General features: G+C 62.5%; 1 protein-coding gene across 1 annotated transcript; it reads right to left on the bottom strand.

Annotated features, from left to right (window-relative positions):
* Window positions 1-14,024: 14,024 nt before the first annotated feature.
* TNNT2 (troponin T2, cardiac type) lies at window positions 14,025-25,548 on the bottom strand (the record flags this gene model as incomplete). Its single annotated transcript, XM_082412979.1, has 14 exons — window positions 14,025-14,278; window positions 14,532-14,572; window positions 15,047-15,137; window positions 15,536-15,645; window positions 16,721-16,831; window positions 17,293-17,370; window positions 17,781-17,897; window positions 18,094-18,154; window positions 19,263-19,296; window positions 20,105-20,137; window positions 20,489-20,591; window positions 21,184-21,342; window positions 24,583-24,706; window positions 25,511-25,548. The coding sequence occupies 14 exons, from the start codon at window positions 25,546-25,548 to the stop codon at window positions 14,233-14,235; spliced, it is 1,146 nt and encodes a 381-aa protein (XP_082269105.1). The 3' UTR covers window positions 14,025-14,232.
* Between the last annotated feature and the right edge of the window lie 532 nt (window positions 25,549-26,080).

Genomic DNA, 26,080 nt, shown 5'->3' with positions numbered 1-26,080 from the left:
GCTTCTCACTTCCTCGAGGGATTCCCTCTCACTGACCCTGCGCCAGGCAAGGACTGGGGTCACCGTGGCGGGGGGCACCACCCGCTCCGAGTCCCACATTCCGTCCTCATCTCCAGGACACTGGTGTGGCTGCCCTAATCTTACAGATAAGTCACGTGGGGCTTAAGGAGGGGATAGACAAGCCCAATGTCCCACAGCTTGTAAAGGGAAAGCCACCCCCAGGGGAACATGTCCAGGCAGGCACCTGGGGGACGTGAGCTTCAGGGCTATAAAAGGAGCTCGCGTTTACTGAAAGCATGTTCTCCCTGGGTCCTGCAGGACGGGCTGGGGCCCCCTGCCTCAAGAGGCTCGTAAGAGACACGACAGGCACATGGAACTTTCTAAGTCACAGGGCATAAGCTCCAAGTGGTGGTCAGACGTATGGCTGTGGGCTTCCAGATGGAGGAGGCTGGAAAGGCTTAGGGAAGGCTGGAGAGGACCCTTCTCAGCCTGGGAGGGCAGTGACCTCTCTGTAGAGCCCGTGGCCCTGACCTCTGGGTCATCCCTCAGTTGGTGACGGTCAGGAAGGCCAGGGAGGAGGGCTCCACCTCAGCCTAGCGGGAGAAAGACGGCCTATCTGTGGCCCAGATTGTTGATACACCAGGTCTGGGGCCTCCAAAATGTGAGATCAAGCTACAGATTCAAAATCAATGAGCATTTGGACTTCACGGGTGCCGCAGTGGTTAAGAATCCGCCAGCCAATGCAGGGGACACGGGTTCAAGCCCTGGTCTGGTAAGATCCCACATGCCAAGGAGCTACTAAGCCCGTGCACCACAACTACTGAGCCTGCGCTCTAGAGCCCGCGAGCCACAACTACTGAAGCCCGCACACCTAGGGCCCGTGCTCCGCAACAAGAGAAGCCACCGCAGTGAGAAGCCCGCACACCACAATGAGGAGTAGCCCCCGCTCGCTGCAACTAGAGAAAGCCCGCGCGCAGCAACGAAGACCCAACGCAGCCAAAAATAAATAAATTATTATTTTTTTTAATGGCTGCTTAATTAGGAAAAAAAAATCAATACGCGTTGAATTGGTAAGCTGTCACTTAACCAGAGCGTACGCACAGGAAAGCGCACGGCTTCAGCGCGGGCGGCTCTGTGAATCTCTGCCAGCCGAGCCCAGAGCGCCAGCCCCCAGATCAGGAACAGAAAGTGACCGGCTCCCAGTGGCCCTCAGGCCCCGCTTGTGCCTGTCCTGCTCTCCAGGGCAGCCCCTGTCCTGACTGACCTGCGCTTCTTATAAACGGAGTCGGAACGCCCTTCTGCCCTCCCCGCAGCTCATGTTCTCGGGGCTCGTCCCCTGCTGGTCCGAGTCACGGTCACTGCCGTGAAGCAGCCCTTTCGCGACGACCCTACGATGCAAAATACAATGTTCCGTCCCCACCGTCCTCACGTCCAGCGTTTACGAACGTGGAACCCACGTGTGGATTCGTTGTCTCCCTGCCCAGTCGTCCCCACAGGTGATGTGATGACAGAGAAAGTATAACTGACGGTAAAGAACTCCGACCTGTATGGTCGGTGGTGCATTTAACGTGTACAGGTGCTGAAGGGATGTGATCTAGCCGTCCCTGGTCAAGAGGGCGCAGCCCCTTCTGGCCCCTCAGAGGATTTGCAGATGGGAGTGGGAGGCCTCGGGGGTCCCAGGGCAGAGGGAGCGCAGAGCGGGGGCGCCAGGAGCCGCTGCGAGCCTGAACTGTGAGGAGGGGTCTCCTGAGTCCTGAGCCTGAGTTTCCCAGACCCCAGGTCCAGGTTGCCCACAGCCCGTCCGCCCCGAGCCGTGATGCCGTTTCTTCCTAGAGCCCAGGCTGCCCTGGAGACCCTGCAGGCCTCACTCATCACCTCTTAGCACGCAGGGCGTTCTGCCGCCCAGCACCCCCAGAGAAAGAGTGAACGGAACTTATTCATCCTAGCAACAGGCTTTTTACTTGAGGGACCACAAAATAACCCTGTTACCTTGCAAAGCCTTAGGGTGTTCGTTTTCTTCCCCTGGTGAGGCAGGCAGAGCTCAGGGCACTAACGCCCACTTCATAGACGAGGAAACAGGCCCAGGGAGGCTGGCCCAGAGCCACACGGCGCGGCCGCGACACAAGCGGGGCGGGACCCGGCCTCCTGGGGCCCAGCCCGCGGGGACATCCCGGTGTCAGAGCTGAGGACCCCGTGAACGGCCGGACACGGGGGCTCCGCTGTGTCATCCAAGCTTCAGTGATTTGGGCGCGCGTGCTGCCTGAGGCCTCCTAGGATCTCACGTCTGGTGCCAGGGCTGCTGGGCCGACGTGCTGATGAAGAGAAAGTTCTCATCCTTGCAAGATCAGATCCCAGAAATACTGTGACGATCACCCCGTCCGGTGCCGGCCGGTTAGCTTGGTTAGAATATGGGGCTAATGAGAGCGAGGCCACAGGGCAAAATAGGCCTCAATGACCCCCAGCAAGCGTCCCCCAGCCTAACTGGTCATCCTTCGGAAACCGCCACTGGCTCGGCAGAGGACTAATGTCACCGACCAGCATGTCAGCCCTCTCGGGGACGCACGTCAATGCCGACGAGCCCCCTGACGGTGGATCAGCAGGGACCCCATGTAAGAAAGGACTTCATGCCCTTTAGCCAACCATTCGGAGGTTTCATGACTGGTGAATTAATAAAAAAGCACTTTGGCGTTTATCAAGTGGTTCTGAATCTCTGGGCCATAAATGCCACCCCTTCCACTTTTAAGGCCATTAAAATCCCACCCTCTGCACCTCTCTCAGAAAGAAAACTTCACCTGGGTCTCCGTGACCAAGGGGACCCCCGCTGAGCCTAGTGTGTCGTTCTGGACCTCCCCAGCCTCTCATCCCTGCATTCTGGGGCCTGAAGTTGTCCTGGGGGACAGCTGGGCCGTGGGGACAGGTAGACGTACAGAGCAATGACCGCACATTAATCACCTACATCTTTATATCAATGCCACAAGGTAGGCATGACCACTCCCAGTTCACAGATAAAGAAACTACGGTTCAGAGAGGCTGAGTAACTTGTTCAAGATCACACAGCTAGTAGGTGGCAGACTTGGAATTTGAACGTGGTCTGAGGCCCAGGTTCCCACTCTTCCCCCCTTTAGCTGCATCTAGACAGCAGTTGCCCACAGTCAGGCCAACTCCCACACTGCCCTCCGGGGACTGCGTGAGCCCGAACCTTGGCCCCCGCCCGCCCCAGTTCCTGGCCAGGCAGGAGGGGGGGTACCCAGGGTTGGTGACCGGACCCTACAGCCTCCCGCCTCAACGTCTGCCCGAGGTGGGAGGCCCAGCCGATGCAGCTGGCAAGCCAGGCGGTGAGGACTGGCCCTGCCAGCTCTACCTCCGTCCAACCACAGTGTCAGCAGAAGCCCAGGCTGCCACCCGCCCTCTAGGTGGGCAAGACAGAGCGCTTCCCTCCGCCCTATTACAACCAGCAGGGGTGCCAGCTCCAGGCCAGGCTGGTGGATTTGAGAGAACCATCGCATTTGGGACTCAAAACAAAAGCTGGTGAGGACAACCTGCCCCACAGACCCTGGGCAAGGTGACGTCACCTCCACCCCACGGCCGCTGTCCAGAGGGCGGTGGGGAGAAGCTCCCCCGGAGTCAGCTTCCCACCTCCCGAGGGTGCAAGGGTTCCTGAGCGCCAGAGAGCCTCACATGAAAGCCTTCATAACTGGTGTATGTGCATACATGTGTGTGTGTGTGTGTGTGTGCCTGCGTGTGTGTGCCTGCGTGTGTGCATGGGCATGTGGTGCATGTGCATGTGTGCGTGGGTGTGCATGTGCATGTGTGCATTGTTGCATGTGCGTGCATATGCATGTGTGCATGTGTGTAGAAAGGAATCAGATTAGCATTTCCCTAAGTTATTCCCACAGGACGTTCTTAGGTGCTAAGTGACAAAGGAGGTCTAAGTTTTGGAGACTCTGGGCTAAATGAGGTTAAGCAGTTAGCGTTCTTCACTCAGGACTCCCAGAAGCTTTAAGTGCTTACACACGTGGGAGCAGAGAGAGCGAGAAAGAGGGTGGAGGTGACGTGAGCCCCCCGCCTCCACCTTGTCTCCCTGCAGGGAGCCAGTCTGGGCCACAGTCTGCCTGAGCCCAGGTGAAGGGGGATTCTGGGGCCCCAGGCAGACATCCCCCTGGAGCACGTTAGTGGCAGACCAGCCGGGCATGGCCTGAGGGGGCCTCTGCCTCAGCTGAGCGGGTCCCACGGGGGCAGCCTCCCAGGGGAGTTGGTGTGTCCAGGTTTCAGCCAACAGGAGAGGCTGGTGGGCAGGCTGCTGTCAAAGGCGGATTCAGGATGGGGCCCGAGCAGACCTGCGTCGTTATTTACAGAATTTGAGACGCCCCCTCCTCTGTCCCCAGTCAGCCTGACCAGCTGACCCAGATTCCCAGAATCTCCATCTTGTCGGGGTTGGAACAGCAAGAGTGACCTCGCTCAGTAATTCCCAAGCTGTAAGGTGCGTGTGGCCCCTTGGAATGTGGTTAAAATGCAGGCTCTGGGCTTCTGCGTTTCCGCCAGCCCCCGAGGGGTGCTTCTGCCGCCCGTCCGTGGACCACACTTAGCAGCGAGGTCCTAGCCAGTCCAGGAAGGCTCCCTGGAAGAGCAGACCTGCGAGAGAGGGGAGACCGGAGGGAAAAGATACCAGGAAGCAGAGCTGTGGCTGCAGAACAATAGGAAAGTGGGGCGAGCCTGACAGCGAGCCCTTTGGGGGCCCGGACTTGAAGCGGGCACGGGGCGGGAGGCCCAGAGGAGGCCCAGAAGGTGGACGCCAAGGCCGAGCAGCCGGCCAAGTCTGCCCCGGGCCCCACGGGGAGGGTGACAGTAATTCACTCGCAAGGCCTGGGGACCCCACCCAGGTAAGCCCTAATTCCTCGGAAGAGGGGTGTGCCGTCAGCTCCCCCCGCGGCTGGGGGCTGCAGGGCAGGGCAGGGTGGGCCCGTCTTCCCATGACCAGCGGTCCCAGGCTTGACTCAGGAAGGAGAGGGCAGGAAGGAGGGGCGGCCAAGGCCCGCCCTGTGCCCTGGGCTGGGTGAGGGGAGCCTAAGCTGGGGGAATCTGAGGGGAGGCAGAGGGGGGCTGGGCACCCCCGGGAAGGAGAAGGACAGGGGACACACACAGTATCCGAGCTGCCGGCAAACACTCCCAGGCCTCCCCCGTGTGCCAGGTGCTGCTCTGAGCTCTCACATCTAAATAAGCTCGTTTCATCCTCACAGTGACCCAGTGGTCACGTCACCCCGTTTTACAGACGAAGAAACGGAGGCACAGGAAGGGCACTTAGCAAGTCTGTGATAGAACTGGGACTAATCCAGGGCGGGTGGCTTCAGAGGCTGTGCCCTTAACAACGGGCTCCGGGGCACCCATGGGCTCCCCACTCCCCACCTGCCCCCCTCCCCGGCCCAGCCCCAGCCCAGCAGGTGCAGGATGGGGTCTGATGGCCAGAACAACGGTCCCACTGTCGACCGGCAAGGCAGCCCAATCTCCTTCCTGGGAAAATCTCCTTTCCTACTGGTCCCCCCCCCCACAACCATTCACTCAGGGCCCTGCAGCCCTGGCCTCTCCATTGCCACCAGCTGAAAACTCTGTGAATTCCCTTCCAGTGATAAATTCTTCTGAGTGTCAAATATCCAACTGCCCTGGCCCCAGGGCCACGAATCTCTCTGCTACTTTCCCAGCAGCAAGATTCTCTCTGACCTTTTTAGAGCACTGGGGATGGGCGGCCCATCCAGTGCCAAGCCTCAACTCCCTGGGGATAAACGGTCATTCATTCATTCATTCATTCAACAAATAGTTACTGCACACTTTGTGTGCCAGCCACACCCTTGATGCTGGGGATTCAGATGGGAATTCGGCAAAAAAGACAAATCCTGGGTCTCTTAGAGCTTACAGTGAATGGAGAGAGACAGAAGAAAAACAAGATAAACAGTGAAAACACAGTATGCAGACGATGAATAATAAAACAGGAAAGGGGCCGGAAGTGCCACGGGGAGGGGAGGGCACAGCGGGGTTAGCCTTTGTGCCAGGGATGCCCACCTCCAGGAGATGAGGTTTCCTTATGAAAGTCTCATTTTTATCTCAATAACGGCCACAGCCGTGCCCCAGGGAAGCCCCTTCCCTGCAGGGTGGTGGGTCAAGGCCCCGAACTTAGCCGTTTTGGTTCTTTCAACTGTCACATCTTAGTTATGAAGACTCCATCCTCATCCACCTCAAACGCCAGCTTCATATTCAACTCCCAGCTCCCCGCCTTCCCCTCCGCCAGCACGCATAGACTTGGGGGGACAGGCCTGCGCTCTGCCATCCCCCATGCCTCTTTCCACGCGGACCTCACTCTTGGAGGTGGGCCAGGGAAAGGAGACGGCAGCTCTTACCTGGTCCCGTGGGTATCAGGCCATTCCCCTCCCCTCCACGTAGAGGCTCCATCGGGTCCTCTGCTTCATCGTCTGCAGGCTCAGAGGGGCCGGAGGGCGCCCGAGAGGCGGGTCGTGGAGGGGACAGTCCAAGCGGCAGACTCGCCGGACTGCAGCTCTGGGCCACGCTGTGATGCGCCCACTTCTCTTCAGGGACACTAAACTGCGCTCCGGGTCCCCACGCTCCCAGCCCCCCAGCTTTCCACAGTCAAGCCCCCCAAACCGCCTTCTCTTGCCCTGGGGGAGGGGTAGCTACTTTGAGCCTTTCTAGAGCTTACGGTAAGCCCTCCCCATCCTGTCCCCTGCAGCTGGTCCCACAGCGCCCTACGCGCACCTCGGCCTCCGTGGACGGGAGAAGCCCTGGAAAGGCCAGGCCTCCCTAGCCATGGTAGCCGAGGCCCTGGCCAGCGGCCCAACCTGTTTCTTCCACCCCGTCTCCTCTGACTCTGGGAGGACATTGAGCCCCATCACAGCCCTCTGTCCAATCTCCCCCAAGCCCCACCGGCCACACGCAGTCACCCCTGGGCCCTCTCCTGGGTCTGGGGGTGTCCGGGGCACACACAGGTGGTGTGGTCTGCCCCACGGAGGACGCGCCCAGGGTAGAGGCCTCACAGGCCCTGATCATGGCAGGAAGCCGGGGTGCCAGGCACCCTGACTGTGGCTAGAGCAGCAGTGGTGGGAGTGCGGGCACTGTTTCCAGTCCTGGGCCACAGGAGCCCTCATGGCAGAACGCAGGATGGCTGCATCCCAAAGCCCACGGCTGAGCCCAACTGCGTGTGTGTTTCTCCTGTAGCAAGACTTTCCTGGTAAAGGAACCTGCACGGGCTCAACTCCTGGGGCAAATGCCCATCTCGCTGTGGTGTGTCTCTGAGCAGCTCTGGTTCAGAGCAGCCGGGTCTGGGGGCACGTCCCTCAGGCGGCAGACTGCTCTTCCCACCAGGCCCTCCCGGGTCTGGGGTGATGATGGAGGGACCAGGTGAGGCAGGGCTGGGGAGCGGATCAGAACCTGCGCACTGGAAACAAAGCAACCTGCAGGGCACTCTCGCCACAAGATTCTACACCAACAGATCTCAGACCCCATCTCTTCATCTCCTCCACCCCCAGCCAGGACCTCACCTGCCCCACCTGCTGCCCCACTGTCGCCATGGTAACAGCCTCCCACCTGTCTCCCCACGTGCTTTCTGGCAGCTTCACCGCCAAAGTGATCTTTTTTGAAACGTAAACCAAAGTGTGTCCTCCTGCCTGAAACCCTCTGTGACTTCCCATCACACTCAGAGGAAAATCGACCCCCTTGCCCCGGCCCCCAGGACCCTGCCGGCCTCCCCGACTCCTCTCCCACCTCCTCTTGCCTGGCTCCCTTCAGGCCCCGGATCACACCAACCTCCCTGCCCTGCATTCCCTCTGCTCCCGGCAGCTCCGCGCTCCTCCTCTGTGGACCCCTGTTCACTCTGGGCGCCAACCCAGCCATGGCTCCCACATTCCACATGTGTGTGTCTAAGTGTGTACATGTGCATACCTCTATCTGTATATTAGTATCTATCTATTCATTGGCTTAATGTGTTTACTTTCTCTCTCCCTGGTCTCTGAAGACCTGGAGCACCTGCCCTGTTGCCAGTTATGACCCTGACAACAGTCACTACCTGCCCTAGGCTCTGTGCTCGCTGCGTGTGTGTTGGATTCACGGAAGGATGGATGAGCCTCACGGTAGAAAGACTGGTCATCAATCAGACCCGGTGCTCACACGGATGTCACATGAGTGAGGCGAACATCTCCACCTTTCAAGATCAAAGTTGTTCTTTTCCTAGTTTCCGTTGTTTGGGGTTGATTCAGTGCTTTGACTCTACAAGCTAGTACAGCTATAAGGTGACGGGTTTGCCTTATTTTCCCTCCCCGTCAATATTTGATGTTCAGGTGATCAAATCCCGTACCAGACAGGCTGGATGAGAAAGATCTCTTCCTCCATCCATTCACCATATGTGGGTGGACACTGGGCTCCACAGATGAACAAACCAGGGCCCCAGGAAGTTCCCAGTGTAGAAGGAGAGAGATGAGAAAACCAACCACCACGGCTGAGTGGGGTGAGGCCGATGTTAATCTGAGCAAGGACAGCGGCCAGACCTCACGCTCACCAGCCAGACCGCCAGCAGAGTGCCCGGGGAGCCATCAAAAGCTGGCAACAGACAGGTGTGAATGTTATTTCACACTCTTTTCCCCACCATCAGGACTGCTGCACGCAGACTTTGCATCGTATAATCAGAAATTATTCAAACATTTGTTGGCTAAAGTACAGAAGCAATTGCTTGAAAATATGCTTTTCTTGGTTTCTATCAGATACCCAATTTGGTACAAAGCGTACCATGCAAATAATTTAAAAATCATAATCAAAACAACAAAGGTCCTGCCCTGCATGGCCTTGGATGAGTCACCCAACTTCTCTGAGCCCCAGTTCCTCACGTAGACGGTGTTATTTATGTGGGCCCTGACTCGGTGTGGGACTGAGATATCACACGTGAATTACACATGGTGCCCCAGCGCACAGCAAGGGCCTGATGATCTAACATCATTTGTCTGTGTCGTCGAGGAGCTGGCTTGTAAGTTATGCCCACTACTCACCGCCTGCCCTGGACCCCAGAAGGTAGGGGATGTGGAGCCAGAGGGGTGACCACGTCAAGTCCAGGGGAGAAAAAAACTGCTTGTCCATTACCACCGAGCAGAAATGAAGTGACCCCTCCCTTCATTCTCAGCAACCTGCGCCCGTGGGCTGCTCCTCTGGGGAACTGGCAGGGGAGGGGTGGGTGGGGAGAGGGGAGGGGTGCGGCAGCTTGTGCTGAACAGGGTCTCCCGACCCTCCCTCTGCAAGCCCAGCACGATGATCTCAGCCCCATCTCAGCACTTCTCAGCCCGGAGCCTCCAGGGGGGTCACACCCCCCTCCACCCCGCCCTCCGCTTTCCTAAGAGCAGCCCTGCCCGCCTCCTGCGGGGTGCCAGTGCCCGGGCCCCACTTTATGCGGAAACTGCTTTGGGATTGGGGCTCCCTGAAGCTGTGCAGTGCAGCCGGTCTGCGGAGTGCCAGGCCACGGGGCGGGGCTGCCCCCGGGGCCTGGGCGCTTAGCACCACGTGGAAACAGTTTTCTCCTGAGTCTTCCAATGAGAGCCATTTAAATTCCTGTAGCCATTGGGGTGGAGGCTGAGAACCAGGGATGAGCGGGTGGGTGGAGCCGAGGCTCCGGGGAGGGCGTGGGGCGCCCAGACCTGACCTCTGAATCACAGGCCCAGAGCGAAGGGCCTTCAGCGTGGGGCTCTCAGGGAGGCATCGCCCGGGAGGCCACAGGAGCTGGTCTTCCCCGCAAGACTGCTGGCGAAACAGTGACTTGAGCGAGGCCCCGAGGGATGGACGGGAGAGCGGGAAGGAGGGCCGTCCAGGGACAGGGAGGAGATGGCGGCAGTGGGAGCTTGTGGGACGTTTGGGCAAACAGAAGAGCTCGCTCCATATGGCTGGACTGCAGGGGCTGCAAAGGTTCCCTGGGGCCAGGGAACAGGCCCAGCCCCTCCACCCTGGGGTCCCTCTCTGTGCAGTCAGGTGACCCAGCAGCAAAGCAGTGACAGGTGCTTCCGGATTCCCCCCAACCCCGTGGTCACAAGAATGGGCTGTCATTGCCCCAGAAGGGCGAGGCCCCTGACTGAGTCCCCTCCCCTCCGGGCAAAGCCCCCTGGAACTCCCCATCTGCTGCTCATTCCAGAGCCACCTTCAGGCTGGCCTCCCCGTGCTGAACGGGGCGCGTCCCCTGTCTGGTCCCCCAGCTCCCAAGGGGGCAGAAAGGCCAGCCTTGCAGGCTGACGGGCAAGGCAGAGAGGCTGCCAGGAGGGGCTGCTGTTTCTGGGCTGGGGGGGAGGGAGCAGAGCCCAGCCCTGCCCTCCTGCCCCGCATCGACCCAGGCCCCCCCAGCCGGCTCCCAGGGTTCCCGGGGGGCGGGGGGGGCTCTGCAGTTGGGGAGGTTTGGGGTGTTCCCAGCAGCAAGGCCCATGAACCAGGCAGTCCTGGCTCTAGAGCCGTAGATCCGGTGCAAACCCCAGCTTTGCACTTACTAAGTGAACGGCCCTCAGACAGCGCCTAAACCTCTGAACCTGTTTCCCCATCGACAGGGGATGCGGCCTGGGGACCGTGGGTGGTTGGCCAGAGGGGACACGTGTAAAGCGGCCAGCACAGGCGTGCACGGGGCAGAGGGAGGCGCACATGAGGGCGTGTTGTGTGTGGGGAAAGGGGTGAGCCTGCCCTCTCCCAGGCATTTCTCCAGTTCACACTGTCTCCCCCCAGGGCGGCCTGGCGGGCAGGCTGGACTTCCCGGGGAAGCGAGCCCAGAGAGGCCAGTGCCACGGCGGCCCCGCAGGGACACAGACACCTGGGCCAGCAGGAGAGTCTGGCCAGGAGGAGCGCCACCAGCACCCCCCACCCCCGGCCCCAGGGCGAGTCCTGCCCCACCCTTTCCAGAAACCAGGCTGCAGTATCAGGGGTGGAGCCCAGCTGGGAGCCAGTTCTGCCGCTTCCCGTGGGCAGTGGCGCCAGGCAGGGACGGCCAGCAGCAGCTGGATCATGCGGCCCCAGCCCCTGGGGTCTCTAAAGGAGAAGACCTGACCTGGAACCCAGAGAGAAAAGAGGCTTCTGCGGGCTCCGTAGACCCCGCACAAGGAGGCCCAGCCAGGGCCCAGCGCTGCTGACCTGGCTTCCACACACCTTGAGCCCTGGAGGGGGCCGGTGACAGGTTACAGCCAAAATAGCAGAGACAGCAGCCAACATTCATCACACACTTGATGGGCAGTGAGCACTGTGCTGGTTACCGCACAGGTGCGGCTCTGTTTTTCAGATAAGGGAACTCAAGCACAGAGAAGGCAAGCAACTTGCCCAAAGCCACACAGCTGGGAAGTGCAGGGCTGGACTTTGACGTGCTCTCCAGCTGGAAGCGCTGGGTTTCAAGGCAAGCAGGCCCCAGGAGAACCCGTTGTTCTCTCTTAGCTTTTCCACCTTGAAAGTGGGCATAATATGAACCAGCTCTGCCTGGGACGCGCACCAGCGTGGAGAGAGAACCTGAGGGACGGGAAGGGTCTCTGTCTCTGACCCAGAGCCTCGGAGCCCGGAGGTCATTTTCCCTGAGCACGTGGGTACACAGGGGGCCAACAGACCCCCGACGCAAGGGGTGTGGCCAAAGCAGGGCAAGGTGGGACCCGGAAGGATTGGGGCGCCTGGGGTACAGGGGATGCTGGGCACAGCAGGGGTCAGGGTGTCTGGTGGGCAGCTGGTCAGGACACCCAGGCCGGCTCCTGGCCATCCCCCACCTTTAGTGTGTGGTTCTGCCCCGGCTGCGTGGATAGCACAAGAGTGATGGAATAAAGGAAGAGCTGAGGGGGAGGCAGGTGTGCCCCCCCCCCAGGCACCTCCACATCCAGAGTCCATTGAAGGGTTTCGGTGCACACGTCGTGGTCCCCCCGCTTCCCAGGAGAGAATGGGGAGAGCGCACACCCTTGCCTTGGACTTGGAAGGGCCCCCTGCCCTAGGCTCTGGGCCCTGGCCCTCACTCACTCTCTCCTTGGTGAGCCCGCCTGCCCAGACCCTTCGCTTACGGACGGTGCTTATGGAAGGGCACACAGGGACCTGCTGGCCTCCAGCCAGAGGCGGCACTCGGGTCAAGGGTAGGGCTCGTTTCACGATGCCGGGGTGGGGACTGGACCACCTGCCGCAGTCAGAGCACGGCCAGCTCTGCATGGGGATGGCGCTGGGGCACCCGAGGGCCTCTCCTGGACACCAAGGGACCCCAGGAGAAGAGAGAAGCGGGACCTGGTCTCAGGGAGGTTCAGAGTAAGGCAGCGAGGCTGCCCTCCGCGTCCGCCTCTGCACAGGGTTTTCAAAGGCAAGACCACGTCCACTGGAGCAGAGAGACGCTCATGGGGACCCTGTCGGGAGGGGAGGTGCAGCACTCGGGACCGAGACCTCACCGTCATTCCGTCCTGCTGCTCCAAGGAGAGGCTGGGACACAGGAAGCAGAGCCCGTGGGGACTTGGTGGTGGTTGGAAAAGTCTGGTGTCCACTTCTGGGCTCGACGCCCCTCTCTCTGGTGGCCGGAGAGGGGACCATTACGGAGGAGGGGCTGGGACACTGATGCAGTTGTCGACTGGGGAGCGTGAGGGGGGCCGTGCCCAGGAGCTCCGGTGGGTCTCCCGGGGGCAGTGGTGAGAGCCCCCCGCGGGCCCGAGGGCCTGCCACCTGCCGCCCTGCCCTTTCGGGCCTGTGCAGGGGGCCCTCCTGGTCCCACCACAAGCCCTTGGGCTCCGTGAACGCGTCAGGCTGGCCCCCGCTACCAGGGCCTATGTCTGTGCTGCCCCTTCCCTCCCTGCCCGCCCCCCCTGCCCCGAGTTTCTCCTCCTCACCCTCTGGGGCCTGGTGAGGACACCATTTCCTCCAGAAAGCCCTCCTACCTGCCAGGGCGAGGCCGGGGGGCCCTGGTCTGCACTGCCTCAGCCCCCGTGCACCCCTGCTATCACGCGGAGCTGGAGACTCCTGTTGCTGTGTCTCTCCCCGAGCGGGCTGGGAGCTCCTGAGGGTCGGGCGGCCGTGTCTAATCACAGCCCCGCCCCCGGCACGGCAGCTAGCATACATTTGGGGCTCAGGAGACATTTACTGAATGAATCAGTGAACGAACAAGGAATGAGGCCAAGACCCCAGGCCCCACCCCTCCCAGGTGCCCTGGGACCATAGCCTCTTCATCTCAGCATCTACCACGGGGCTCGGCACACAGCACAGGACAAAGAGGCCCACACGTCTCTCGAGCATGGAAGGGCGATGCCCAGAGAACAGGAAACTTGCCCTCCGTGCGTAAGAGGTGGCGTGACCGTGACAGTTACAGGGCCAGGGTGTGCAGAGCAGGGAGAAACGAGCTCACTCTGCCTGGAAGAGGGTGGGAGGCCCCACCCCACCCCGAAGTGTTCACCGTGCCCCTTCCGGTGGAGGAGTGAGAACTGAGCGGAGGACCCCGGACGGAGGGACAGCTGCATTCAGGGACTCCAGAGGGCAGGGCGGCCCACCCCCTCCCACGCGGCTCCCGCGTCCTCTGCCGACTGGACCAGGGCCCGGCCTCTTCAGCTCAGGAACCCTGCGACCCCGCGACCCCGGCTCGCAGTTCAAGCCCAAGAGGACCTCCAGATGGTGGGGGGGACCGAGGCATGCAGACGGGCCCAGGCCTCTGAGGCATGAAGAGCCGCCTGATGAAACTGGCCTCCTTCCTCCGCCCGCTTCTCGCACCCTGGCCCAGAGAGGAAGACAGCAGGTGTGCACCGAGGCCTCATTGTTCCCGGGAGTGACTCACTCGTGAAGCCTGGGGGCCGTGAGGTGCCGCCAGGGGCTCCCATCACAGCCTCTCTGCCCTGCGGCCCAGGCTGGGGAAAGCGTGGGCATCCCCGGGCCGTGCCCCCTCCCCACTGGGAGCGGGCAAAAGCCCTGGTCCAGGGGCCTGTGTCCCTAAGGGCTGCTGTCCGCCCCGAGTCCCTGGGAGGCCAGGGTGCGCCTCAGTTTCTCCCCCTCTAAAGAGAAGTGACAGGACGCCGTGGGTGCGTGGTGGCCTTTATTACTGGCTAGGGTGGGCGTGGGGGCGTGGTCGGGCACGAGTGCGGCTTCCAGCTGGGCCAGCTCCTGCTCTGCGGCGGGAGTCGGCCTCTGGTGCTGGAGGACCCCGGGAGCCGGGGGTGTGCAGGGCGGGGACACAGTGAGGAGCAGATGCTGGGAGAAGGAGGCTCGGCCTCCGAGGAGGCTGAGGCTCTACTTCCAGCGCCCGGTGACTTTGGCCTTCCCACGGGTCTTGGAGCTGCAGGAGAAGCAGGGCCCAGTCAGACAGGATGTGGGGCAGCCCTCCATGGTGGGTAGGTGGGGGGCGTGGGGGGCTGCTGAGGGCGAGAGGGGCAGGGGGCCACCTGGAGCTGCCTCCAGAGGCTCAACAGGGCAGCAGTCTCAGGCGGGGGGAGCTCTTTGACCCTACAGGAGAGGAGGAAGGGGTGGGAGGCCTGGGAGACAGGGAGGAGGGGGGAGGGGGCAAGGGGGGGATGGAGCTCGATGCTCACACTTTCTGGTTGTCATTGATCCTGTTGCGGAGAACATTGATCTGTAAGAAAAGGAGGAAAGAGAGAGTGACCCCGCCGGCACCCACTCGGCTCAGGGCCCGGCTGGCCTGGGGATGGGGTGGGCAGGACCAGCGGGCTGAGCCGCTCTCTTGCCTGGCATCCAGGACCCCACACTAGGGCCCCGGGCCATCACGGTGAGAAGTGAAGCGGCTGCGTCCCTGATGAGGTCCCCACCACCACCTCCACCGGGAGGCCTGGCCCGTGTATCCTGGTCCCCCCGTCGTGCTCAGTGTGCTGAGCTGCTGCCTCGAGGCCAGAAGTGGCGAGACCCCAGGGCTGGAACCCCAGGAAGTGTCTGCTCAGCCCCAGCGAACCCTCAGACTCCAGAAGCACCAGCCAGCCCAGCGGTGGGCGCTGAGCACCATCAGACAAGGCAGCGGGCAGGCAGGTGAGCAGGACGGGGAGGGGCTGCGGGCAGCAGCGGTGTGGGGCTGCGGACGGGCCGGCCGGCTCACCTCGTATTTCTGCTGCTTGAACTTCTCCTGCAGGTCGAACTTCTCCGCTTCCAGGTCGTAGATGCTCTGCCACAGCTCCTTGGCCTTCTCCCTGCACAGGCCGTGGGCGGGCGGCAGTAAGGAAGGGCCCTCACCTGCCTCCCTCTTGCTCCTGACCACTCCCCATCCCAGCCCTCCTCTCCTCTCCAGGCCTGCCGAGGCCCCCCACCCCGGCTGACTGCAGTGCCCGGGACTGAGGACGGGGCACCGGCGCCGCCAGGACAAAGCCCCGAAGCGCGGGGCGGGGGGGGGGGGGCGCCCCGACACCGTGCGCAGGTGGGGAAGGGGAGCGGGGCTCTGCTGCCCCGTCCAGCCCGTCGCGGTCCCGCCAAAGCCTCCGACGGAATAAGTGGGGTGGCAGCACCCCCTGGTGGCTCAGGCGAGACGGTGCCCCTGCCCTCAGCCCGACGCCCCTCCCTCGCGGGTGCAGCCCCAGCGTGCGGGCCCCACCTCAGCTGGTCTTCGTCCAGGTGATCGATGGCCAGCACCTTCCTCCTCTCGGCCAGAATCTTCTTCTTCTTCTCCCTCTCCGTCTGCCTCTTCCCACTTTTACGCTCCGTCTGGAGGGGGTGAGAAGCAGGGGAATGGGTTAGAGAACACCCCCTCCTATCCCCACACCCCCAAACCCAGCGGGGACAGAGCCTCGGCCTTGCAACCCCCAGGCCAGCAACTGCCTGGGCTCCCCAGGAAACAGACAGGTGGGGGCTCCCTGGACCCCTACCTCCCCACATCTCGCCCCACAGCCCGACGCCTTCCCCTCCTGGGGCTCCCCAAACTACGAGGAGGAGGAGGGTTTGAGGACTGGCACCCACCTGGGCCTGCAGAGCCAGGACAGCAAGAGGAGACCCAGAGAGAAAGATGCAAACAGTGACAGAGACAGGGAGAGGGGAGGGCACAGGGACACAGGCGGAGACGCGGGAAGGAGAGGGACGTCTCCTCCGCTCAGAGAGGGGCGTCTGCGCGCCTCGGTTCCCCCCACCCGCGGGCCACCTTAGTCACTGGACGTGCGTCCGGGGTGGAGTGGGGACGTTGGACAGCAGGGCCCTGCTCGTAGGGTCGCCATGGGGCGCAGGGGCCAGGGGGCTGGCCCAGTTCTGAGCTGGGGACTTGGAAAACTAAGAAAATGTTCTGATGTGTCCGCTGCACAGAGAAGATCAATTTCCCATTTCTCCGCCCCTGGGAACGGAGTATCTGGCGGGGATGGGCACCAGCACTAGGACGTGGGGGTGAGCTCCCAGGAGCGAACCAGCCTGCGTCCAGGCAGCACTTAGCCGCGTTCCAGGGTAGCCCGTCTGACCCTCTCAAAGCAGGCAGGGTGGACGTTAACCCCATTTTACAGATGAGCAGACTGAGGCTCCAGGATTGCATGAGGCCACACACGGTGGATGTGGGACGGGGCACAGGGCCTGCCGGCTCCACCAGCCAGCCTGGGGCTAGGGCTGGGAGGGGCGGTGGTGTTCTGGGCTCTGCCCACAGCCCTCCTCCCAGCAGCCCCTCCCAGGGAAAGCCAGCTGGGCGAGCGCCAGCTTCGGGTCTGGCGCGGGAACTCAGTCTCGCAACAGCGGCTGGACATTTCTTCCCGGGATCCCGCGCACAGGCACTCCTCACGACACGGGACGCCTGGAGGCCCCCCACCTTCTGGATGTAGCCTCCAAAATGCATCATGTTAGACAGAGCCTTCTTCTTCCGGGCCTCGTCTTCCGCCTTTCTCCGGTTCTCCTCCTCCTCCCGGCGGGCCCGCTCCTCCTGGTTTCCGGCAGGGAGGGAGTGGATTAGGGGTGGGGGCCGGACACCCTGCTTCTGGACTGGCGCTGGCGGTCTTTGTGGCCAAGCAGACTGTCCTGAGGATTGAGGGCACTCCGGGCATGGGGCCTGGTGCTGGAGTTTGTTGGCCGGGGACACGGGACTGAGCGAACGGGGTCCCAACTCCTGACAGTGAGGCCCGCCACCCCCAGGCCAGGAGCATGGGGCCCCAGGGGTGGGCGGCTTTACCGAGGCGGGGCCCCTGGCAGCAGCGCGGGACGGGGGCTATGGGACCTCAGCTCCCGGGGGGGGGGCGCGCTGTGCAGGGCTGAGGGTGGGGGGTCTTTAAGCGCCCAGTGCGTTTCTGTCTAGTCCGCCCAAACAACGCCCAGCGCCCAGGAGGTGCTCGCCGTCCCTGACTGAGCCCCCGTCTGCGCGCAGAGGGCCCGGCGGGGGTCACGCACGGCCAGGCGGGTCTGCCGCTCCTTCTGCCGCTCCGTCCGGATCCGCTGCTGCTCTGCCCGTTCCGCCCGCCGTTTCTCCTGCGGAGGGAGCGCCCGCTGTGGGACTGACCTCAACACCTGAAGAATGTCAAGTGGGCTTCTCCGTGTCCCCTGAGTGCCCCCCCACTGGCCGCTGCCCTGTGCTGGAGACAGAGGCCAAGTCCTGCTGTCGGCCAAGCAGCACAGGAGGTAGAGAGGAGAAAGGAATCCAGATAACCTCTTGTCCCCAGGAGAATGGTTTGGGATTCTGGAGGTCACGCATCTTCCCTCCGTTAGTGGCTGGGTTGTTGTGGGGTGGGGGGGTGCCCGGTGGGAGTGAGGTAGGGGGGCAGAGATGATGGCTCAGCTCCAGCCCTCTGGGACGGGAGGGAAGAGACCATGGTGCGGGGGCCTCAGGGGCTCTTGCTGGACCCCACTCCCAGCCACCGGGGGAGGGGCCCGACACCCACGATCCTGTCTTTGAGGGAGACCAGCTCCTCCTCCTCCTTCTTGCGGTTCTCGAAATGCGCCTCAATCAGCGTCTGCAGCTCGTTCAGGTCCTTCTCCATGCGCTTCCGGTGGATGTCCTGGGTGGGGGGGGCGGGGCTCAGAGGCTGCCCACCTCCCCCATGCCAGGGGGGAGGGGCCTGGGTCCAGGAGAGCGGTTGGGGCCGGACCCAGGACACTGTCGGGCACTGTGTGCCCCCCGCCCGTGACCTCCCCTCCGCCAGGAGGTCCTGAGGTCTCTCCCAGGGGGCCTGCCCTCCCCAAGCCCCAACTCACGTCGAAGTCCACTCTCTCTCCGTCGGGGATCTTGGGCGGCACCAGGTTGGGCATGAACAGCCTGGTGGGCAGAAGGAGGTGTGAGCACCAAGCCCTCCCTGGACCAAGGGGCTGGGGTGCTTGGGTGGGCAAGGTCCTCTCCTCCCTGCAGAAACGCGGCCACCGCCACCTGGCCACTGGCACAGTGACACCAGCGTGGTGTGCACACAGGAGCCCCCAGGCCACTCAGCACCAGGGTCCCACGGCACCCGCACGTGCCCTCACGTTTACCCACAGAGTAGGAACCAGTCGTCTCACTCAAGGAAGCCGAGACTCTGAGACATAGCGCCTGGCTCACAACCACCCAGCCAGGAAGTAGAGAGGCTGCACGGGTGGCAGCTTGGCTGACCCATGGGACCTCCCCAGGAGCCCAGGAGGCCGCGGCGGTCCCCACCCCCTCCCACACTTGCCGTGGGACTCCAGACCCCGGGCGCTGGGCCTTGGTTTCCCGTCTGCCTCATCTGTGTGGGGCTGAACCGAGACACTGCAGCGCTCACACCAGCGGGGGAACGGGGAAGGGGCTGGACTGTCGGGCTGGGCTGGTTTCAGACCATCCACTCTAGCTGGAAGGCACCGCGGGGAGACGCCTGCGTGCGCTGAGGCGCCGTCAGCTGGCGGCGTTGGCATTCCCAAAACACCCATCCCACCCAGCACCCAGAGCTCCCAGGCAGGGTCACGTGTGTGGCAACAAGTTGCCCTGTGTGGCCCTTTGTGACGCTCTGAAGCCACACGCCGAGGCTGACACACTTTCACTGCTTGGCTCCCCCGAATTTTCTTCCCTCTTCCCCACCCCCCGGTCCCATCTCAGCCACTGAGGATGGAGTCCCAGCTCTCCTGTGGGGTCGGACAAGGTGTCCACCCAGGGCCACAGCTAGTTCATCCTTTTCCTCTAGATGGACATAGTGCTGACGGGGGCAGGGCCCGGAATTGGTGATGGAGTGCGGGTGGATTTCAGCCCCCATCTCCCCCAACCCCACACACCCTGGCAGCAGACGGCAGAGACTCTTGTGCAGTGCACAACCCGTAAAACCATGTGTGGTGGTCTATGCCCGCTGTGCCACCGCGCACTGCGGTCCTGTCCCAGTTGTCCTCCCTCATGGGCCCTCTGCTCCCAGGGCCTCACCACTCACCTGGGCTTGGGCTTGTACTCCTCCACTGGGCCATCTGCAGAGAAGGGAAGCACACGGCCACGGGGTCAGGAGGCCTGGACCCGGTCCCTCTGCCCCTGATGAGCCGGGCACGTGTGCGCCTCCGTTTCCCCATCCGCCTGAGTCCCTCCCAGCCCCGGGTTGCAGGGGCACCCAAAGAACTAAGCCGCAGGGTTGCAAACCCCACACTCCCTCTCGGGGCCGCTCCCCGGGGGGGTCTCGGGGGACGCACACACGCACGCACAGCCCTCTCGTTCAGCAGTGCTGGCCCCACAGTGAGGAGGGGTCCAGGGCACGGTCCCTGGGGGTCCTGGCCCCAGAGTCCCCTCCCGAGCCTCTGCCTCCTCGCTTGCCCCCAGACCTCCTGGCGGCCCGGGACCAGGAAGCTGATGGGGCGTGACCCCAAGACCCACTGGCTGCGCCCCTCCAAGAGGCGTGACGGGGGCCACCTGGGCCCCTGGTGAAGGCTGCCGGCCAACAATGACCGCAGCAGTGACCCACCCCACGGACCATCCATGCCTGGGATCTCCTCCCCCAGACTCCCCACCCTCGAGTGGTTCAGCCGGGCTCCAGGCGCCTCGTGTGTGGACGTGGCTGTGACCACTGCCCTGCCCTGCCTGGGCCCTTGGACATCGCCCCTCTCCCCCGGGGTGCCACCGAGGCAGCTCCTCTGCAAGGAGGAGCTCAACCTCCAAACACGCATGGTCACCGAGTTCTGTCCTGCCTTCCCCAGCTCCTCCCCCGCCTCCCTGGGGTCTCCCCCAAGCTGCTAGAGGGGCTCCCCGGACCCCCAGCGCCTCCTCCCAACGCCCAGCGGGCCTCACCTTCAGCCTCTTTATCTTCCTCTTCTCCACCTTCTAAACAGAACGTGAGAAATCAGTAAAGGTCCTGGTTCCGAGCTCAAACCCCTGCCAAGAGCCTCCCTGCAACAGGTCCTCGGCCAAGTGTGCCCTGTGGGGGTCTGGGGTCCGGAACTGTCTGTCTGCACCTGCCCTGGGCCCAAGACCACTGGGCACCAGAGGGGCACGTGGCCAGCGTTTACTGACAGGGCGACTGAGGGCTGAGCCCCGACAGGACGAGTGGCCGCCCAGGCTGCAAAGCTCAGTCCAGGCGGATTTCTTGCTGCTGTAGGAGTGGCTCTGGGTCTCTCGCCACCCCGAGCTCCAGGACAGAGCCCCTCGCACCCTCACCCCCGGGCGGAGCCTCACCTTCAGTGTTGGTCTCCTCAGCGTCAGTCCCGCCTCCAGCCTCTTCTTCCACTTCCTCCTCCTGTTCTGGAGAAGTGAACCAGACACAGTGAACACGCTCGTGCTGGCAGGCAGAGCCCGGGGCGGAGGTGTGGGGAGGGGGCCAGCGACATCCAGGTTCCAGATGAATTTGGGGGTGACTGATGTGACAAGATGGGGGCTACTCTGTTCTTGGTTTAAACCAGAAGTCCGCAAACTATGGCCCAATCTGGCCCCCAGACTGTTTCTAAATAAAGTTTTATTGGAGCACGGCCCAAGCTGCTTTCACGCAACAACAGAGTTGAGTGGCTTCCACAGGGACCAGGTGGCCACAAAGCCTAAAACATTTACTATCAGCTCCTTCTCAGGGGCCTGGAGACCGGCTCTGCACCTGGAGGCCTCTGGGAAGGCCAGGCGGGTGCTGGGCGGCACCAGAGAAGGGGTGGGGGCTGTCTGCCAGGCTCTTTTTGTCAACTCAGCCCCCTTCCCCACCCCGTCCCCCGATGCGGCACCACAGGGGTCAGGGGAGCGCCTGTCCCGGGCTCAGACCCTGGAGACCCTTCATCTGTATTTGAAAGAGACCAAAGCAGGACTGCGTGTGGGTGGAGGAGCCGCCCCGCATGTGGACGTATGTACGGTCCAAAGAGTCAGGGGGGTTTCTGTTTTCATCCACTTGCTTGGCAGGGTGTAGACCCCGCCCCAGTCAGGCACTCCGAGTAGATAGACACATTCAACAGCATGGCGCCAGGCACAGGGATCCGCCTGCAGGGGGTGCTGATGATGACCTTGACTGAGGCACTACATGTGGTGGCCTCCTGGCAGGGGGGCTGGAAAGCCTGGAGGTGGGGGGGGGGTGAGGCCAGCACAGAAATGTTCACATCCCCTGCCTCCACCCCCGGCCTCCACCCCTGGCCTCCATTCCCCGCCTCCACCCCCTGCCTCCACTCCCTGCCTCCACCCCCAGCCTCCAGCCCCTGCCTCCACCCCTCGCCTCCACCCCCAGCCTCCACCTCCTGCCTCCACCCCCAGCCTCCACCCCCTGCCTCCACACCCTGCCTCCACACCCTGCCTCCACCCCCAGCCTCCACCCCCTGCCTCCACCCCCAGCCTCCACACCCTGCCTCCACACCCTGCCTCCACACCCTGCCTCCACCCCCAGCCTCCACTCCCTGCCTCCACCCCCTGCCTCCACCCCCTGCCTCCACTCCCTGCCTCCACCCCCAGCCTCCACCTCCTGCCTCCACCCCCAGCCTCCACACCCACCTCCACCCCAGCCTCCACACCCACCTCCACCCCCAGCCTCCACACCCACCTCCACCCCAGCCTCCACACCCTGCCTCCACACCCATCTCCACCCCCAGCCTCCACACCCTGCATCCACACCCCCTGCTTCCACTCTTGTTCTAGGTCTGAGTCCTCTCTGAGGCCTGGAGAGTCCTGTTCTTTGATCCCTGCAGGACCCTTACCTCAAAGAAGATCCTTCCAGAAGGGGTGAGAGGGGAGGGTTGGCTAGCAAGGACATGGCCAGGTGTGGGGTCCACCTTCAACCCATCTTGTTAACACCTCTCCCACCCCATCTGATGTTTCAGTTCCCACCTCACCCCAGCTGCCCCTGCATCCTCAGACGTCACTACCAGAAAGTTCCCGCTAAAATTCAGTCCGAGTCTGTGCCCCCACCCTGCCCCGTCCACCTGCAGCCGTGCACACTTGCAGGTTGACATACCGTCCTTGCTACTCGGGCTATTTCCAGTCCCCCAGCTGCTCTCCCCATGATTCTGTCCCCAGGCCCCTCCCACCCCGGCCACCCTGCCCGGGGGCTGTCCCCTAAGAGGGCGGGGCCAGCACAGAACACTGTGTGTGCAGCGGGGCGGACATTGGTCCCCTCTGGATCCTGGACTTGGAGCGGGTGGGGGACTGGCCAGCCTGGGTCCCTCTCGGGAAGCACGGAAAGGGGCAGTGGCCCCGGCCGCTCCACAACTGTCCCCACCCCAGTGCAGGCCCCTCCTCATGGGGGCAACTTGGGACGACAGGGTGGGAGCACAGGGACAGGCAGATCTGCACCGCTGTCCCATCCTCTCTCCGGGCTTCCTCTTCTGAGGTCGGGGAGCGGCAGCCGCGAGGGGAGAGGCGAGACAGGTTAGCCTGGGGGCAGGAGGACGGGGCAGGAGTGGACGGTGCATGGTGGCGCGGGTGTGGGCCGTGGAGCCCAGGCCCTGGCCCACCAACTCCTAGACCCGCTCCGGTGGCTTCCCTGAGCCTCAGGGGTCAGCAAAGGGGAAATAACTGCACTCCCTTATCGGTGATGCTTGGCTGTGCCTGGGCCCTGGGGGGCACTCAGGGTACCTGGTCACTTCCTGCTTCCAGACCCCAGGGCTCCCGTCTCCCTCTCGTGGGGACAGAGGCCCCAGAGTGGGAACAACGCACTACTGTCAGACCCCTCCACATCCCGACCCCGAAGGAGCCTCTCAGGGACCCACGAGACATCTCCAGTCTCCAGGAGAGCCGGGCACAGGGCAGACTTGGAAGGAAGCGGCCCCATGCAAGGAAGCACGGCCCAGCACTCCCACTCTAGGAAGGCCGACTGCCTGTAGAACTATTATCTCCTGAAGGAAGCAGAGGCCCTGGGATTGTCCATCCTGTAGGCTTAGTGACACCCTTCCAGTCCAGGCTGGCAGCCGGGGACTTAGCTACCAGGGAGCCGGGTGTGGTCCGTTCACTGCAAGCAAGGCAGGCACTCCAGGGACTCAGACCACCAACGCAGTGGAGAATTCTTTTGTTAATTCACAGCCAAATCCTGGTGTGGGCAGCAGGCAGATTGGTACCAAATCCAGAGTCTACGGCTCAAACCTCATCCCCCAAAACCTGTTGTCAGGAGCTGGCAAATCCTCCAAAGCAAAGGAAAACCCACCGTATGGAGAGTCTGCAGGAAACACAACTGAAGGTGGAGCTAGATTTTTGATTCAAAAAATATTCAGATAGCCTCTGATGTGAGTGGTGTTCCTTGAGAACTGACTCCCAAGGCCCCCCCCCCGGGTTCTCCTGTGAGTGTCTCTGTGTCTCCTCTTTGTCAGGTACCCCTGGAAGAGCCTCAAATGCAAGAAGCCCCCACTTTCCCCAGAAGACTCGGGAACAAGGGTCAGCTCCCAAGCCCCCTGGTTCTCTCCCAGAGACCCTCCTCCTAATGTCCATGCACGATGTGCTGACATGATGCTTTTGAGGGTCTGCTGAGCCTCTAAGGGGCAGGATCCACCTTTCCCAGGGGCAGAAGCCTGAGGGGCCCAAGGGCCATGCCGGGCCAGTTGGGGGCACGGTAGGGACAGAGAGAGGCTTCTGGACCACTGGCATGTGTCAAGTACTCAGGAGGAAGGGAAGGTTAGGTGCTTGCAGGGAGAAGGGGCACCACGCTGAGGAGAGGACCAAGATAATGATAATGATCAGCAAGTAGGAAGGGCAAAGATCCGAGGGTCAGAGTGGACCCTCGCCAGGTAATAACGTCTTCATGTCTGCATGACGTGCCTCAGATACCTGAACACCTTCATAATCTCATTTGATAAAGTATTAAACTGAACGTTTTTAGGTGTGATCACGGTATTATGGTTATGTTTTTTAAATAGTGCTTATCTTTTAGAGATTCATACTGAACTATGTAAGCGTGGGATGCTGTGATGTCTGCAGATGATTTGTCTGCTCTAAAATACTGGGCAGAGACGGAGTAAGTGAGAGAAGATGGGCTGTAAGTTGACGGTTGCTGAGCTGGGTGATGGGTGCACGGGGGGTGCATTATTCTATTTTTGCCACTTTTATGTGCATTTAAAACTTTACATGGTAAAAAAAAATTAGAGAAAAAGAGCAAAAATAATTAATTGGAAAAAAAGCAGTGATTCCGTGTGAACCACCTGGTGGGCGATAGAGACAGCTTTAAACCTTTTGCCCCAAGACCTGAGCGCCAGGGTTCGGGCTGATCCCAGTTAGGAGCTGGGATTGGTGGAGGGTCTTTGCTCAGCTGAGAGCAAGGGGCGGGGACAATGTGCTCCCTCCACGCCGCCCCTCCTTCCCACCCCATCCGTCCCCCATACCTTCCACGGCTCTTTCTGCTCCGGGGATGAGGTGCGGCCCCAAGAGAGGAGAGAAGAGACCATCAGTTTCAAAGCAGGCTGTCCTGCCCAGTGAGCGTGGGGCATGCGCTTACCTTCCTGCTCCCTGCGGTGCAAGGGGAGATGCCGTCAGGAGCACAGGGCACGCTGCACACACGTGCACACACACACCCACCCCACATCCGCACACCACACCCTGGCCTTTTCCTGAAGATGACCCAGTTTTTGCCCTCCGCACTGGGTTCTGGCGTCCGCCCGCTCTGCCCACCCGCACAGCCTGGTCTGGCCCAGCCTCCGGTCCAGCTGCCTCTGACCACCCCCAGGAAACCTGGCTCAGCTGCTGGTCCCCTGCGCTCTGTCCACCCCCGTCCACCCGGAGTCCAAGTCCAGGCAGGCGGGCGGGGCCCCTCCACTCAGCCCCCCAGGCCCTCCACGCCCCGCAACCAGGAGGGAGGTCTGCGGGGTCCAAGCCGTGCCGGCACACGTGTCACTCCTGTGCACCCACTCCCCGCAGGAGATGACTGCGTGATCGGCCGCCAGTGTGTGCCCCCTCCCCGGCGCTCGGGACAGTGCAGGGGAGAGGGCGGCACAGGAACAGCGGCCTCCCGGGGCAGTGATTACAAGGGCTCTGAGGTGGATTCCTGGGGCACGGTCGCTCTGTGGCCTCGGGGCCCTCACGGAACCTCTCTGGTCCGTTCTCAGGAGGCCCAGCTCCCGGCAGGAGCCCACTGCCCTGGGAATGGGGTCTTTACTGCCAACCCCGCGGGGCAGCCCAGAGGCACAGGGCTGGAAACGAAGGGGTGCAGCTCTCCCCGGGCCCCCAGAGGGGCACGGCCCCTGCCCACACCCCAGCATCTCCCAGGCCAGGTGCACGGAGGGGACGGCCCCCCAGCAGGACCCCGGTACTCACTCCTCGGACTTGTCCACCGCCTCCTCCACGTCCGACATGGTCTCCGCTTCCCTCCGGAGAGAGGAACAGTCAGCACGGGCGGAGGGCCGGCCTCCCGGCTCTGCGAGAAACGCTGGGCCCGGTGTCCACCCGAGACTCTGACCACCCGCCCCTTATCCGCCCGTGATGGCAGCAGAGCCCGCTGCCTCCTGTGGCGGGGGCACAGCAACACCTGCACCACGTGGTAACCGTCTGAACCCCAGCTCTAAGCTTCCCCAGCCTTCCCAGCCTCGCCCAGCGACCAGGGGAGAAGCACTGCCCCATCCGCGCAATCTCCCCTGGGAGCGGCACAGCGTGGCGTGGATGGTGACAAGACAACAGAAAGGAGCAAACCGGGGGTGCAGCTGACACCCCGGACGGACCTCCAGGGAATTACTCTCCCTGGGGGGAGGAAAAGCCGAGGCATGTGGTTTCATCTCTATAACATTCTCGAAACGGCAGAGTTGTAGAAATGGAGAACAGATTGGGGGTTTCGGGGTCATGGGGAGGCTGGGAGGGAGGTGGGCGTGGTAGGAAAAGGCACACGAGGGA

This window comes from Balaenoptera physalus, assembly GCF_965194825.1.
Source record: "Balaenoptera physalus genome assembly, chromosome: 1".
Lineage (NCBI taxonomy): Eukaryota > Metazoa > Chordata > Mammalia > Artiodactyla > Balaenopteridae > Balaenoptera > Balaenoptera physalus.
Note: the sequence above shows the minus strand (reverse complement) of the source record. Positions and strands in the feature narration are given on the sequence as shown.